Raw genomic sequence first — 14,889 nt, forward strand, 5'->3', positions numbered from 1 at the left:
GTTGTCCTCGTAAGGGCTGGGGGAGGTTGAGTCCTCACAGCAATAGCTTTGGCCTAGACCCGAGCGAAGACCCAGAGGGGTACAACGTCAGACATTTCTGATGCTTTCTAGGATTATCTGTAATTACAACAAGCTAACACCAAATCCACCGCCATCCGCCAAAGGCAAGCGAAATGATCAATTTTGTATGCCTGAGGAACACGGGCCAACCAAGACTTTTCCACCAGAGAAAACGTTCCGTGTACAAAAGTAGCAGCTAGAGCACAGAGTGAGCTGTGCTTAAGTCTCGGTCCCTCAGCAATAACAGGCATTTGTATTAGCCTTACTATTTTGAATAAATGCCGATGACAGCCCTACTTCACTTCTTCATTCAGTTTGGAGGCCAGATGGCATTAGAATCATTCACTGCACCTTGTTGTGCTTAATTACTACAATCAACACACTATTTTCCAAATTAATCATAACAAAGTAATTTCATTAGTAACACAGCAGGCTGTTGAATTATTAGCATCATAACAGTTTGCAAACAATTAAACTTTATTTGAACCTTAAAAATTTGCAGAGTGGAACATTATTGTAAGATCTAATGGCAACAGTGTACAAATTCAGTACAGAGCAAATAATCAAGCAAAATGCTATATAAAATATGACTTACAATCACCTTTGGAAAAAATTGGTTCTCTAACTGTTCATAGAAAAACAAATAAAAGCGAAGCAAACATAATGAAAACATGACAATTAGCATCTTTTCTAATCCACGTTGTTTAAAATCACATTAATGATATTACATTGGACTTGGGTATATGATATTGTCAAGGAAACTTTTTCCCAGGACTTACAAATGATTTCATCAGGTACACATACATGGCTTAGATCTAAGGATCTAAGGAATGGGGCATCGTGAGCATGATTCTCTCTGTTAATAGTGGCGTCACTGTAATTCACCCTTCCCCAAAGAGCCCCGGGAAAATAGTAATGGATGCTAGAGCCCTTCATGCCACCATTAACGGGAGAATGTCTGGGCAGACGTTGTTATTCATCGGTTGGCAAAGGACTCCCTCTCCTGGATTAACAGTAAAAGAAAAAAAAAGAAGAAGGAATTCTCCAAATGTTCTAAATTAGAGATGACTGTAGCCAAGGTGGGGGAAGGGTTTCAAAATGGTTCCCCATGTGATGAAAATCTGCTGCCATCTACTGGCCCAATGTGGCAATGTGTAAAGATTCCCAGAACCCATACCCACCAGCCTTGCTCCACACTGGTATTTCTCTCTTTTTAGCAACTTAACTTGGAAAATCAAGTTTGCTTTGCCTCGTGACATGGGAAGTTTCTCTCCAGGCCAAGGTCACCTAATTTTGCTAATTTGGTTTAGATGTTTAAACATATGTGGCTTTTCTTTTTGAAGACCAAGATGTCAATTTTCTTTAAATTATAGTAGAAGGGCTATTTATCCTTTGTTATTTTTTGTGTGAAATTAATGAAGAGTTTGATCACAAACACAAGATTGCCAATTTCATGGTGATGAGAAGACAAAGATGAAATACTCCCAGCAGCTTCGATATTGCTAAGTCGTGTCATTTTTGTAAATATTTTTGTATTGTTTAATAAGGGGGGAAGCAGGGGGAAGGCTACTCTAAGTCCACAACCCCCTGGGAGTGCAGGAATGAAAGCCCAAGGAGGTGATGTCTAACTTAATGACTCACCGACTCATCCTCTGGAGTAAATTCTCTGGTCAAGACTCTTCCAACCCCATCAGAATTCAGGGGCATTTAAAACCCCTGTCTCCAAAGGGGGGCAGCAGGCCATCACTCCCCTGTGAGGCTGACCTCACCACAGGTTTACCTGCCGGTGAATGAACGTTTCAGAAGTTTTCACTTCTCTTCTCATCGATAAAGTGAGGGGACTGGACCAGGTGAGAGCAGAGGCCCTATCCAGCTCCAGACAAGTCTGCCTTTCATCACCTAGCAGTGAGCTCCCAGGCTAAGTTTACAATGACAAACTCCCTTCTTTCCCATGATGGCAGTGTGAGCCCTTCTAGTCAATGGGGTGGAGCACACTCAACAGTGATGCGGCCCCAATGTCTCTACAAATAACCCAAATGGTTTTTAACGACAAAGGGCTTTCTTTGGGTTTTCACCCAACAACACATCTCATAGAAGCTGACAGGACGTTGTGCTTTTCCATTCCAGTATTTTTCCTTCTTGTGGTCACATTTAATATGATGTACATTTGCCAATAAGGCATAAATTCTTTCATGATAAAAGGTCACTACTATGTGAAATACCAAAATAAATCACCGCCAGCACTTTAACACATTCTCTGAGTGCAGAGGGCCCGCTTTAAAACTTGCCTCATTAAGATATATTAAATGGAAATGTCGGTGAAATTAGACATCGCGGCCACAACATTTCACTTCTTCTGAGTAATGGGCATCACAGGACCCCTGATAAGAACGGTCATTTGACTGTTGAGAAACAGTGCTGGGTTGTTCCAGAAAGCCAAATGATTGGATTCACAAAAAGCAACTGAATAAATGAAAACTACGATTGCTTCTCACACAAAACAGCAACAAGTCTAATCACTTTGCGGCTTGTACCAGATTGCTCTGCATAACTTTCCTGTAATTTATGATCATTAAAACATTGTAAAGGAGGAGTGTATAAAATTACAGGCAAAGATGAATGGAAAGGCGAGAGTGACGACTTTCTGCAGCATGGAGAAGAAAAGTTGCCACTTGATGCCTGGATGATCTCGCCAAATTCACAGCGTCTCTTAGGCGCAAACAGAAACTCAAGCTCCAACTTCTTCCTTGACTTTTGGATGTTAGGCTTTGCTGATTAGAAAGAAGGTATGTTTTTAGATGTAATTTTGCAGCTCATCACCAAGGTTACGAGCAGGGTTTTTACAAAGAAGAGGTGGATGAGACAAGTAGCTAGCTACTTCCAAGAGAAATTTCACAAAGCTTTTTTTAATTAAACATTTTTTTCCAAGGGTGGGAAGAAAACAATCTTTGACAGATCCACTACAACAATTTCAAAACAGGGAAAGACATGTTAAGAAAAAAAAAAAGCAACCCAGAACCAGAGAACATATGAACCATTACAGAAGATTGGATTAGAATGTACTTACCCAGGACTCTCAAATATCATACATCTCCATTATGTAGGCTTTAGGCACCAAGCCAACGGTTCCCTTCATTTCTCCTACCCACCAGCCAAATCTATTGTAGTCCTAATTGAAAACAATATGCAATATTAACCTTTAGTCAGGGATAAATGCAATCCCGGCCGTATGTAACTTCTAACAAACATTTTCTTCCTTTATAAAGTTAGGACTTGAACTGAAAATTGAAACATTATAATCTTTTTGTTTCTGGGCACTTTCAAAAACACTGTTAGGCAAAGATTTAAATGAACTTAGAAGACAATGCATGTTTATCACTCAGTGTGGAAAAAAAGAAATGGTTGCAACCGGCAACATGAACTCTACCTGCCACCACATCAGGGACTACCTCTTTCTTCTGGCTTTTCTCCAACATTTAAATTCCAATTTTATGGGATTCTTAAAGAACTCTGAAAAAGCAACTTAATCTGAGATCCCCAAACCTGAGGTGGAATCACAGTATGTGAAAGAGTTCGTTGAAACATGCAAGCAGGGGCCACTTTATCTGGGCCTTTTTATTCCATGGAAGTATAAGGTAGGATAAGGGAAGAGAGATTATTCATGTAGCCAGAGAAGTCTTGGCTTCACCAAAAACAAAAACACAAAAACCAGACTCCCCCCAAAAAGCACAAAACCCCACATGAGTCAGGGGCAGAAGGGGCTGCAGCCCATGTATAATTAGTGTGGTTGGTGAAGCATGAACTACTCGAGAAAAAAATGTAGAAGTGAAGTTTGAGGAACCGTTGAGACTGTCAGGTCAAAAAAAAAATAAGAGCATCTCTAATAATTATAATGGGAAAATAGGATTCTATTGAAAAAAAATGGATTCCCATGAAGAGTCTCAGAAACCCATAAAGTGTGTAGGGTGAGGTAAGCTTGTCCCAGCCCCTCCCCTAGGGCAGCGCCTCTTATGCACAGAGGGATGGATTCTTAGTTGAAATTTATTTAATTTTAGTGAGATATATAGAAAATAAAATGAATTACAAGTTTCAAGAAATATATCTTCCAGAAGCAATCCTCTTGCAAGAGCATTAAGGGATCTCAACTTAATTCTTTTCTATAATATAAATATTTTAAAATCAATGCCAACAGCAATTCAATTGATTATGACTGTTCCAACTTCCCAGATTCATGGATAAATATGTACATATACTGCTTAAGTGAGGGAGGGGGACAAAAGTAATTCAGAGATTAAATTTGCAGTGGGCCGATTATTAAACCAATACACATTAAGGGAAAACCGTTCTAGCTGCCCCAATTTGAGCATGTGCAATCTAGTAACAGGGAGATGAGAGGGGAGTGCAGAGCCTCGGGCTTCCCCCATAGCATCAGGGGGGTCAGAGGAGACTTCCAGAAGAAAAAGGAAGAAAAGATCAATATTTTCCCTAAACACAGGAAAGAAGCATAAAGTTATCAGAGCAAGGTCTTACTTAACACCTGCTTTTCAGAATATTATTTTTATAAGCAGAAATGGATAGAAACAGTGGCTTTTCAAAGATGATGAATATTCTGGTGACAGAAGCCATGTGTGGCCTAGAGAGGAGTTAGAGGTGAGGTAACTAAGCACGGTTTGAATCAAGAAGAGATGGCTGGTACTGTGAACACAGCAGATAAAATGGAGTCCAAATGTCTTCTCTGTAAGACCCCTGAAAGGTGATACTCCATGCCAAATGGTCATCAGCATCATCATCATCATTATTGCTCTTGAGCACTGAATACAAAGTCAAAAGACCAAGGTTTCAAGTCTCTCCTGTACACAGTAGCTGTATGACTGTGGGTAAGTAACAGCTTCTTTGGGTCTCAGTTTCCTTGTTTCTGAAATGGGCGTGGTAAGACTTGCAGTATTTATTTCACAAGATTGTTGTGAGGATCAAATGTGAACCAATCCAATCCAATCCAATCCAACAAGCATTTATTATCATCGTTGCCCAATTAAGCACCTGCTGTATGCAAAAATAAAGTTCCCTGTAGTCATCAAGTCCTTGAGAAATGCAAACTATTATCGATATCAATCAACATTTATTAAGTGCCTACTGTATGTGCCAGGCTATATGTGCTAAGCACTGGGGATACAAATAGAGGCCAAAGACAGTCCCTGCCCTCTAGGAGTTTACAATCTAGTGGATTATTATTATCATCATCATCATCCTCCATCATCCATCACTAAGTGGGCATTTTTACCATAAGCAACATCTTCTTTGATTTCTCCTATTTGGCTGCATTACATGGGGTTGTCAGACAGGCCGGCATGGTGGAAGGAGAACAGGACCCACTCTCTTTCAGCCTCAGTTCCCCCATATGTAAACAGGGGACAACAAGATCACCTCCCTCCCATGAAATCATCGTTGTGACATGTTTTGCAAACAGTAAGGAGCTATATAAACGATAGTCATTATTATGATTATTTCTCGAGCTTCACAAATACTAATCCATGTAATCCTGAAATAACACTCCTTTGTCATACTCCTTTTCTTGTTCTCTTTAGAGCAATGAACCTGATTATTTCCTGATACATAATGCAGAATAATTTCATTTTCCTTCTACCACACAAAGCTCTTTGAAAGAGCTCACACTGTAAAAATCTGGAAGGGCCAGTGAACAGGGAAGAAGGCTAAGGCTCCATTCCTTTCCACTTGTCTGTGATGAGCACATTTAGAGCCACCCCCCTCCAAACGTTCATTTGGACCAGCTGTGCCCAACCTGTGGTGGAGCCTTCCCAGTTCGTACTGGTCCGATTGGCTACGGTGCGAGGCGCCGGGCCTTGACCCCAACATCGTGACGTCATTTTGGTCCTCTTTGAGAACAAAGGATAATAACTAAGCAACCAACTCATCACCCCCAAGGTGCAAAGAGATCTACAAAACCCCTTCATCTCAGGGCCATAACCCACAAAAGTGATTCCCTTTTGTAAAGGGTGGGGGTAGCAAAGACTGGTTGGACACATTCTGGCCCAAACATGATTCTGGGGAACTACTTTCCAATCAGGGTTTAAAATATTTATGTTACAATTAATACAGGACAAAAACACTCCTTTTTCTCATCTCTGTTCTGTTCCCTTCACAAATTCCACTTCTGATTAAAGGCGTGATCTCCCTTTCAGAAAGCCAACTCGCACTCATTATGCTGGATTTAAAGAAACTCCCTGGCAACAAATCACTCTTCCCAGAAGAAGCAATAACATGTTTCACATCATGTGGGATCCCAGGCCAAGGGCCAACCAATGAGATTCATTAAGCAGAGAGCCACAGGAAGAAACGGCAGGGTGAGCTGCTTCTGCTATAAACAAACGACATAAAATTCATACAAAGGGGGAAAAAGGTTCAGACTAAAATGGGTCTTGAGGGTTTTATGTAAATAAGTTAAATAAATCAAGAAACTATGAAATATATACTTCCCAAAATATTTGCTAAAATCTCAAGAGAATTTAAATCGGAAAGGTTCATTTAAAAACACCAAATTTTCATGTCTTCCCATTTGGAAATAATTTCATTTTATGCTCCTGCGTGCAGTTAAGAGATCCAATAAAATAGAAGGATGTAAAAATCTAGTAAGCTAATTTATGGACTGGTGGTGGCCATGGAAGGATGTAGACAGGCCTCCCAACATGGATGCTTTTACTTTGATCATTACTACCCTTTGTATGAGCCTCCAGAGTCACATGAATCCCAATCAAACCATTGCAGTCTGTAAATTGGAATGACTGTACTTCACAGGCTTCCTGGTTCTGGGAGAATGGGATTCCCAGCTTTGCCTTGAAGATTCCCCATTACCCGAAGGCTCCTCCCACGAATCTATTCTACACCTTGGTTTCCTTCCTCACCCTAAAACAAATCTGATTTATTATTAATTACAAACTGCTTATGGTGGAGAAAACAATGTAATCATTCCAATGTTATCTTTTTGTCCACACACCAATGCCAGTATGTTGGATAATGTCACACATGGGTCATTTTTTAAAAGACCCAACTCTATATATTGGCAGTAACGAGCAGGAATAAATAGCTGAACAAACTTCTCCCCTTCCTCCATTCTGCCATCTAAATCTCCGTGTCTTCTTAAAGGTCAGAGAGCCTCCCGTCATGCACAGAGAGTCCATACGTGGTCTGCCATCCGGGATTCCTCTCTTGAGTCAGCTCCTCACATCCACTAAAATGCTAACCTAGGCAAGTGACTAGGCTTCAGGAGGACTGATAAAATAATGAAGAGTCCTTTAATCTACAGGAAACCATTCTAGTCAATTTATAAGAAATATTGCATCCCTTTGTACGACGTGTAATTATTTTCTATTAATCATGTGCTATAAAGCTACATTATGCGGTTATTCTGTTATCACTAGAAAGAGGCCTGCAGTCAGTTTCTGACAATGTTAGGTAATTACTAGCACAAAGCTTCTTTCTCCTCTGTGGGAACGTGATCAAGGTTCAGAGGTGTAAGGATGCTCACCGTATGAAAATAACACCCCAAAGAAACTCAATATCTGCAAAATGAATGGCTTCTAGGCAGAAAGCAATATGGTTAGCCAAAAAAAAAATTAAGAAAAAGTGCCCAATCGTGCTGCAGAGTGAAGGCTTCCTCCCCTCCCTCCCTCCCCTAGACACTGTCTTTTCAGTTTTCAGACTAGTAAATTATTTTGAACCTGTTTTGTTTAATGGTCAAAGCACAAGGTGAAACTTAATATTTATTAAAGCTGCCAAATAAAGTGATTGTGTCATTTTAAGAATGTTTATGCAAAAGAGGAAAAGCTAGTTCAGGCAGACTAAAGACTTTGGCCAAGGAATCAGGAGACGTTTACTCATTAACTAAGCCGTCTCTGCTGGTGGCATATTATTTTACACCTAAGTGGGGCCACATCAGCGACTTGAGGCCTTTTCAGATGGAGGACATTCTTCCTGGGTTATCGTCCACTTTTCAGAAACCATCTGCTCAAAAGCTTCCTTCTTATTCCAAGTCTCAGCATTAATAAGACTTCAGGGGAGGGGGCCCCTACTCTTCCAGGAGTGGTTCTTGCTGCCTGAAAGCAACAGGTGCGGGACAGGTTAGGAGGCCCGAGGGGGATGATGAGTGCAGTCTGTTTCCCAAACATACACGTAAGCCCTTTGGCAAAGCCAAGGTGATCCTATCTCCAGACGTCAGCTATTTGTTAATTAGGAACCAGTTGATTTTAACATTATTCGTCAGCTTATAAATTACCAATTCACAAGATGAGCTTTTTAGTCACCAAAGGAAAAAAATTGGGGCCTAGAGCTGAGTTTTTCCCAAACAGAGAGCACGCTCCATTTGAATTGGACGCCTCTTCAAAATCTTTAAACATCTGCCTCAGAGCTACTCGACAGAACTACTTCCTTGTTTCTCCAGCATGCAGCTATTAAAAAAACCAACAACAAAACTCAGCAGTGTTCCCGCCAGCTGTTCCTTTATGCGGCCCTGGAAAAAAAAAGCCAATGGGAAATAGGCAGGTCTGAGGAGGGGGCCAAGAGGCGGCTGCCCCACGATTTCTGGCGATCAGCCGGACGTCACATCACATCGCCCGCAGCAAAGTCCGATTCCTCTGGAACTGCAGCAACCAGGGAAGTGGACTTTTGTGGGTTCATTGACATGGGAGCAGTGGAAGTGGAAATCTTTGGTCTCCTATTCTGATAAGAAAAGGGAAATGCAAGTGGAGGTAACTGAGTAAGCCACCGAGCAGTGTGGCTACAGGGCACACCTTTGTTGGAGGCAGCCTGGGGGAACGGGGTCATGCAGACCCGGATTCAAGTTCCACCTAAGACACTCACTAGCTGTATGACCTGCTCCTCTCTAAGTCTCAGTTTCCCCAAGTGTAAAATAGAAATCTGTGAACATTCCACAGCTATGTTAGTCCTGACAACAAGATTTAATTTGGGGAGTATGTGTGTGTGTGTGTGTGTGTGTGTGTGAGGAATATACACACATACATATGTGTACATATGTATGTGTATACATATGTGTGTATACACATATATACAGCTAGGTGGCACAGTGGATAGAGCATTGGGCCTGCAGTCAAGGAGACTCATTTTCATGAGTTCAAATAGCTATGTGACCCTGGGCAAGTCACTTAACTCTGTTTGCTTCAGTATCCTCACCTGCAAAATGAGCTAGAGAAGGAAATGGCTTCTAGAAGAAAGAAAAACCAGTCCAGTATCTTTGCCAAGAAAACCCCAAACAGGGTCATGAAGAGTTGGACACAATTGAACTGAAATACATGTGTATATGTATATGTATATGTATATGTATATGTATATGTATATGTATGTGTATATTATATATGTGCATAATTATAGGTATGTGTCCATATATATGTATAGGTGTGGATGTATACGTACTGCATATGTATATATGCATGTGTGTACGAATGTGTTAGTGTCTATCTATATCTCTATATACATGTACGTGTGTGTGTATGTGTGTGTGGGTATATGTGTATATATTTGTGTGCATGTAGGCATACGTGTGCATGTGTCTGTATGTACGTGTACATGCATGTGTATATGCATACATGCTGACGACCTTGAGGCACTGAGATACTCAGAAATGCCTTCTGAATGAGATTCCCCCATCATACGTTGCTGACCTGCAGCTGGAAGAGAGGGTGTCGGCACCTTTCTTTACATCTGGCAGTCTGGCAACGCCTATGGACCTCCTTCTCACACTGTTTTTAAATAAATAAAATAGTTGGGATTGTGAAGGAAACCAATTCTATTGAAATGTGGTTATCAGGTTCAGAAGCCGCTATTCTAATTCAGCCCCCTCCTTTCAGAGGGGAGGAAAGACAGGTTCCAGGAGACTGACTCACACAGGTAGTAACAGAACCAGGATTTGAATCTAGGCCCTTTGGACCCCCAAACTGCTGCATCCAAAGGTCAGTGTTTAGTCACTGGGCAGTACCAGGCCACAGGCCCTCCCGGCCTTAGCCGGTCATTGTCAGGAAATGCTCTAAGCCTCAGCCTAAATCACCACCTGCTGACCAGCCTCCTGAGGACCAGTCTCTCCTTGGACCATGGACACAGACATCGGACAGGCCCTCTCCAGATGGACCCGGCATGCCGGCCTTAGCAAGCAGATATACTGAGGAAGGGGAGTTAAGTCTCTCCCTAGAAGCAGGATTTTGTGGTTCCTACCCCATGGAAATGACTCTGCATGGGCTTTTATGTGGGAGGGTTGTTTCCCACAAAGGAACGTAAGCTCTCTGAGGACAGGCACTGTCACTTTCGTCTCTGTATGTGGAGGCTTCATGTGGTGCCTGCCACATGGTAACCCTGAACAGAAGGACCAATGTTTACAGGCACCAGAAAGGACCAAGGGACGTCAAGAGAAGCAGGACGTCTTTAAAAGTCCCTAAGGCAAAGAAAAGAGAGAAAGTAGGATAAAAACGTCTATCTCTCCAGGAGTATCAAAGGCTGAGGGAAGGGTCTGTCCACCATTCTTTAAGAGGGGCAGGGAGAGATTAAGCATATTTACATTAAAAAAATTAGTAGGTCAGTGACGCTCTTCACGCTCTCAGGGCACATAACCACACGTGTCCTCGGACAGCAGCCACGAGCATTTCACTCTTTGGGTCTCTGGTCCTCCTGTTCCCCTCCGGTGCCCCAGAGCCCTCCATGACTCTCTTCTTGTTCCCTACCCCCCTAGTGAAGTGACCCCTCCTCGTCTCTGTCTCTGCCCCCCCCGACACGCACACAAGCACACCACACACACACACACACACACGTACCCCTTCCCACCTCCGTCCTCTGTCCTCCCCTCGCCTGTCTCTGGCCTGATCGCCACATCTCCACCACCAGCCTGTGGCCCGCAGTCTCCATGCACCCTAAGCTGAACCCAGCTGTTCCTCCTTTGGGGTTCCCCATTTCTGCTGGTGGCCCCAGCACCTTCTGACTCATGTATCCTCCTCACTCTCCACCTCTGATGCTCACAGGCCAGCCCCCAGGCCCTGGGTTAGAATCTCATCCCTTCTTACCTTCACCGCTGCAGCAGCTCCTAACTGGTCTTCGTGCCCAGTCCCTCTTCCCAGCAACCTCCCTGGCTCACACCCCTCTTCTGCTCCGCCCTCTTCAGGCACTCTCACTTGGGCATTTCTGGACCCCCACATCTGGCTCCAGCCTCCATCCCTCCCTCCTCTACACTCCAGGTGTAGCCCAACTGGATGGCCATTCTCCAGCTTCACTGCTCTCCTGACACGGGGGGAGAGAGGGGGAGAATAAGAGCCTTCGCCCTTCCCCCTGGCTGCCATGTTTCTCACTGCTTCTCCCTACCCTGGAGAACAGAAGCAAGGCTGGCTCTGCTCGGGACTTTTAGACTCTCTCCCCGTTCTCAGCCTGCTTTTTCCTCCAGTCCATGGGGCCTGGCTCCAGTCAGTCTCATCAGGTCAATGCCTTCCCAAGCAGCCCCACCTCCTGCTGTGCTGCGCTGATGGGTCAGCCTGCCCGCCTGCCTACCCCACGGTTTACTGCCCCAGCCTCCCCTCTGCTCCTTGGCCAGGCTCCCTCTGCTGAGAGGGCTCCTCCAGGGAGAACCCAAACCCTTGGGATCAGGAAGGGAAGGGCAGGGGGCTGATGAAGGCAGCGTTGTGGCTGCTCACGACTGGCTGAGTCACCCACCCCCGGGGGGCTGGTCAGGTGGCGTGGGCAAAGGCTGAAGGCATAACAGCCCCTTCTAAAATGTTCCATTAGCTGATCTAAAGGAAGAGTAAAAGAAGTTAGAAGATATTAAGAGCCTCTGTGGGCATCAGGGCTAAGTGACCGAACCAGCCCACCCGTGTCCGTGACGTCTGTGGTAGCACGTCTCTAAAAAGTCATCTCACCTTAGGCCCAGCAGAGGTGGCTGGCTGTGAGAACAGGTCCTGAGAGCCATGGTCTGGGGGGCTCTGGGGCTCCTCCCATTCTCCTGGACCCCCCAAGATGAGCCCCAACCTCCCCCTGCACAAGCCACCATAGCTGAGCTTCTGGTCAGAGCCTAAGACCTTTCCCGCTCTGTGGGAGCTAGCAAAGATGAGGCCCTGGAAGGAAAGTGAAACGGAGGCCCTTTGAATGACCAAATGTGCATGGACTGAGTGCCTGCTGTGTACAGGGCATTGCACTTAACAAAAGCTAGATAAAACGCGTGCTGTGTCTCATTGAGCTTACACCCTGGTCAGCTCTATGGACCACCTACATCTACATATGACAATATACTTGGTATGGTGGGTATAGTTGCCAAATACCTTTCTCCTCCAATCTACTGTCTACACAGGTGCCAAAGGAACCACGTCCCACTCCTCCATATTAACTCTAGCGTCAAACAGAAATTCCTCTGTTGGGCATTTGAAGCTCTTCCCAGGGTTATACACCACCCCTCTCCACATGGTCGATGGTCCTGCCATTTCAGCCTCTTGCTGGCTCTCCCACACGGTCCCCCCTTACAGTGACTCTCTGCCCCTTGGGCCCGGAGCCCCACTCCTCCTCTCTGCCCCTGGCACAAGAACGGTTGGTTTCTTTCCAGACTCGATCCAGGCGGTGCCCTGTGCAGGAGACAAGGCCTCTGCTGCTGCTGCAGGTCCTTGCACCCGCCTGGCAGCCCCTTCACTTGGGCTGAGCCCCCCTTCCATTCGAACCAAAGGCACAACTTGGCCTTTCATGCCTGTGCCCAGCACACAAAAGAAACTGACCAAATGCTCGGGGTGGATTAACACACTTGGTGCACTGTCCTTCCCTCTGTGGACTCACGAGTCCACCAGTGTTTGCTGTGGTTTCCATCCTTTCTCTGGGGCTGCTTGCCTTACTGAAGAGCAAGCTGAGGGGAAGCATGCCCCCCAGCTGCAAAGCCATTGCCCCTGTACATCTGAGCCCGCAGCCAGGTCAGCTCAGGATTGTGGGTGCATCCATGGGGTGCAAAGAAACACAAAGGCAGTGGACACTGACAGGTGGAAATGTCCACCCCGCCCCCAACAACAAGGTAGAACGAATGCTGGGGAAACAGATTGTCCCTGGTTAAAATAAATAGGCTCCCTGTCAGCAGATGAGGTCCATATGCTGTAAATGGAGCCGTCCTATGTAACCTTTCAAAACTGGTCATCTGATTTGGGGCCCAGAAAGGGTTAGATGATGACAGATACAAAGTTAGGAGAGCCAAAGCTCGCTCTGTAATGCGCTACACTAATGGGCCACCAACAAATTTTTTGTATATTTTAAACCAAAAAAAAAAAAAGGGCAACTCAGCCTTTCTATTGTCATAACGTGAATCAAATGTTCAGGGGTGAACGCGATGAACCAACCATTAGAAAAAGGCAAGCACGTTATTTAAAACTTAGCCAAGAGACGACAAAAGTTCTCACTTGGCTTTGTGCCCCTAGACCAGGGATTTGCCCGTCCCACTCCTCCCTTACTCGTTGGTTTTTTGTTTTTAAATTTTAAAAACCCTTTTAAAAGCTTGACCTCCCAGGCCCCCTCTGCCCCAGGCTGCATCAGCAGAGCACATGCTTCAGGATGTTTTTCCCCCTCATTCTCTTCTTTTCCTCTGACTATGGGGACCAAGGAGCCACCCTTTGTGCTGAAGGCCAGCTCTTCTGTAAATCACATATGAAGGGTGAGAAAGAAGGGTGAGGAGATGGGGGGCACATTTCTGACAATTTCATATTGAAAGATAATGCAAGGGAGTGTGTGACTCGAGAAGTATAGATCTCAGGTGTGCCCCCTCCTCAAATCTACAGCTCCCTCGAAGGCTGTGCTCAGATGCCTCCTGGAATGGCCTTGATCCCCCCCCACATTGGGGGGGGGCTCCCTGCCCTCTCTAAGGACTGAAGGGAGACTTTGGATCTACTTTTCTGTATCTCTTCTCACCCCATAATTTCTCTGACAGCAGAGACTACTTGGTAGTTTTAATTCCCAGTGTCTTACACACAGTAGGGGAGTAATAAACTCTTGTTGAGCCAAACTAAACTTCAGGCCAAACAATCTCCCTTAGAGGCTGATACTGAAATGATGACATTTCCTATAATCTAGACTCATGAATATACTGCTCTCCTGTTTTAAGCTCAAAGCACAAAAACAGTCGAGCCAGGCAGAGAAGTGCTCAATTTCTGAAAATCAATGGAAAGGCTCATTTCTCTCAAAAGGAGTTGGCTGTCTGTCCGGTTAAAGAAATGAAAACCTGAGCTATCATTCTGGAGTTACAACTCACTCTGTGGTGATGAGGCCTTCATTTAAAACACACACAAACTCTGCGCTGATTACACTGGGGAATGTGCTGAATTGTGTAAAAAAAAAATCCTCAAAAAAGAAACAAAATTAAATTCAAGTGTTAGTGAAAATATTTTGCTGCATGGAAGACAGAAGGCAAAAGATTTCTGATTTATGCAAAACTCGAGTGTCCCTAACCAGAGAGTTCTTCAGTTCACTTAAGAGGCCCAGTAGAGAAAGCCCTCAATGCCCATGTCATAGGTTCTCCTTGTAAGGCGAATGGCCCTTGGATTGATTATTGGTAAAGTGCAAAGGTTAAAATTCTGAAAATGCCACAGACACTTTGAAGAAGGGAATGAGTTGAGCCAGGAGCCCCCTGACAGCTGCTAATTAGGAAGTGTGAGAAAGGGAAGGGGGAGGGCGCCAGCTCTCCTGACTGTTCTGTTTCACAATAATACAACACTCAATGGTGACTTCGGCATCAAATGCGGCTATCAGTCAGTAGAGCCCCATGCATGTTAAACCATGTGGACCTCCAGCTCCCAACTCAACCAT

The 14,889-nt window shown here is 44.6% G+C and overlaps 1 protein-coding gene across 4 annotated transcripts in view; it reads right to left on the reverse strand.

Moving 5' to 3' along the window:
- Positions 1-519: 519 nt before the first annotated feature.
- Positions 520-14,889, reverse strand: part of SKAP2 (src kinase associated phosphoprotein 2) — a 179,589-nt gene continuing 165,219 nt past the window's right edge. For 3 of the 4 annotated variants that reach the window (XM_020993212.2, XM_020993213.2, XM_020993214.2), the window contains 2 exons: positions 3,128-3,229; positions 520-2,831 (listed from right to left, as the gene is read on the reverse strand). In XM_020993212.2, the coding sequence (XP_020848871.1) occupies positions 3,137-3,229 (93 nt within the window). In that variant the 3' untranslated portion in view covers positions 520-2,831; positions 3,128-3,136. Of the gene's footprint in view, positions 2,832-3,127; positions 3,230-4,083; positions 5,104-14,889 lie in introns of those variants that run through there. The other variant, XM_078151009.1, reaches the window with a different exon arrangement.

Source organism: Phascolarctos cinereus, unplaced genomic scaffold (genome assembly GCF_003287225.1).
Source record: "Phascolarctos cinereus isolate Bilbo 61053 unplaced genomic scaffold, phaCin_HiC Scaffold_1;HRSCAF=81, whole genome shotgun sequence".
NCBI lineage: Eukaryota > Metazoa > Chordata > Mammalia > Diprotodontia > Phascolarctidae > Phascolarctos > Phascolarctos cinereus.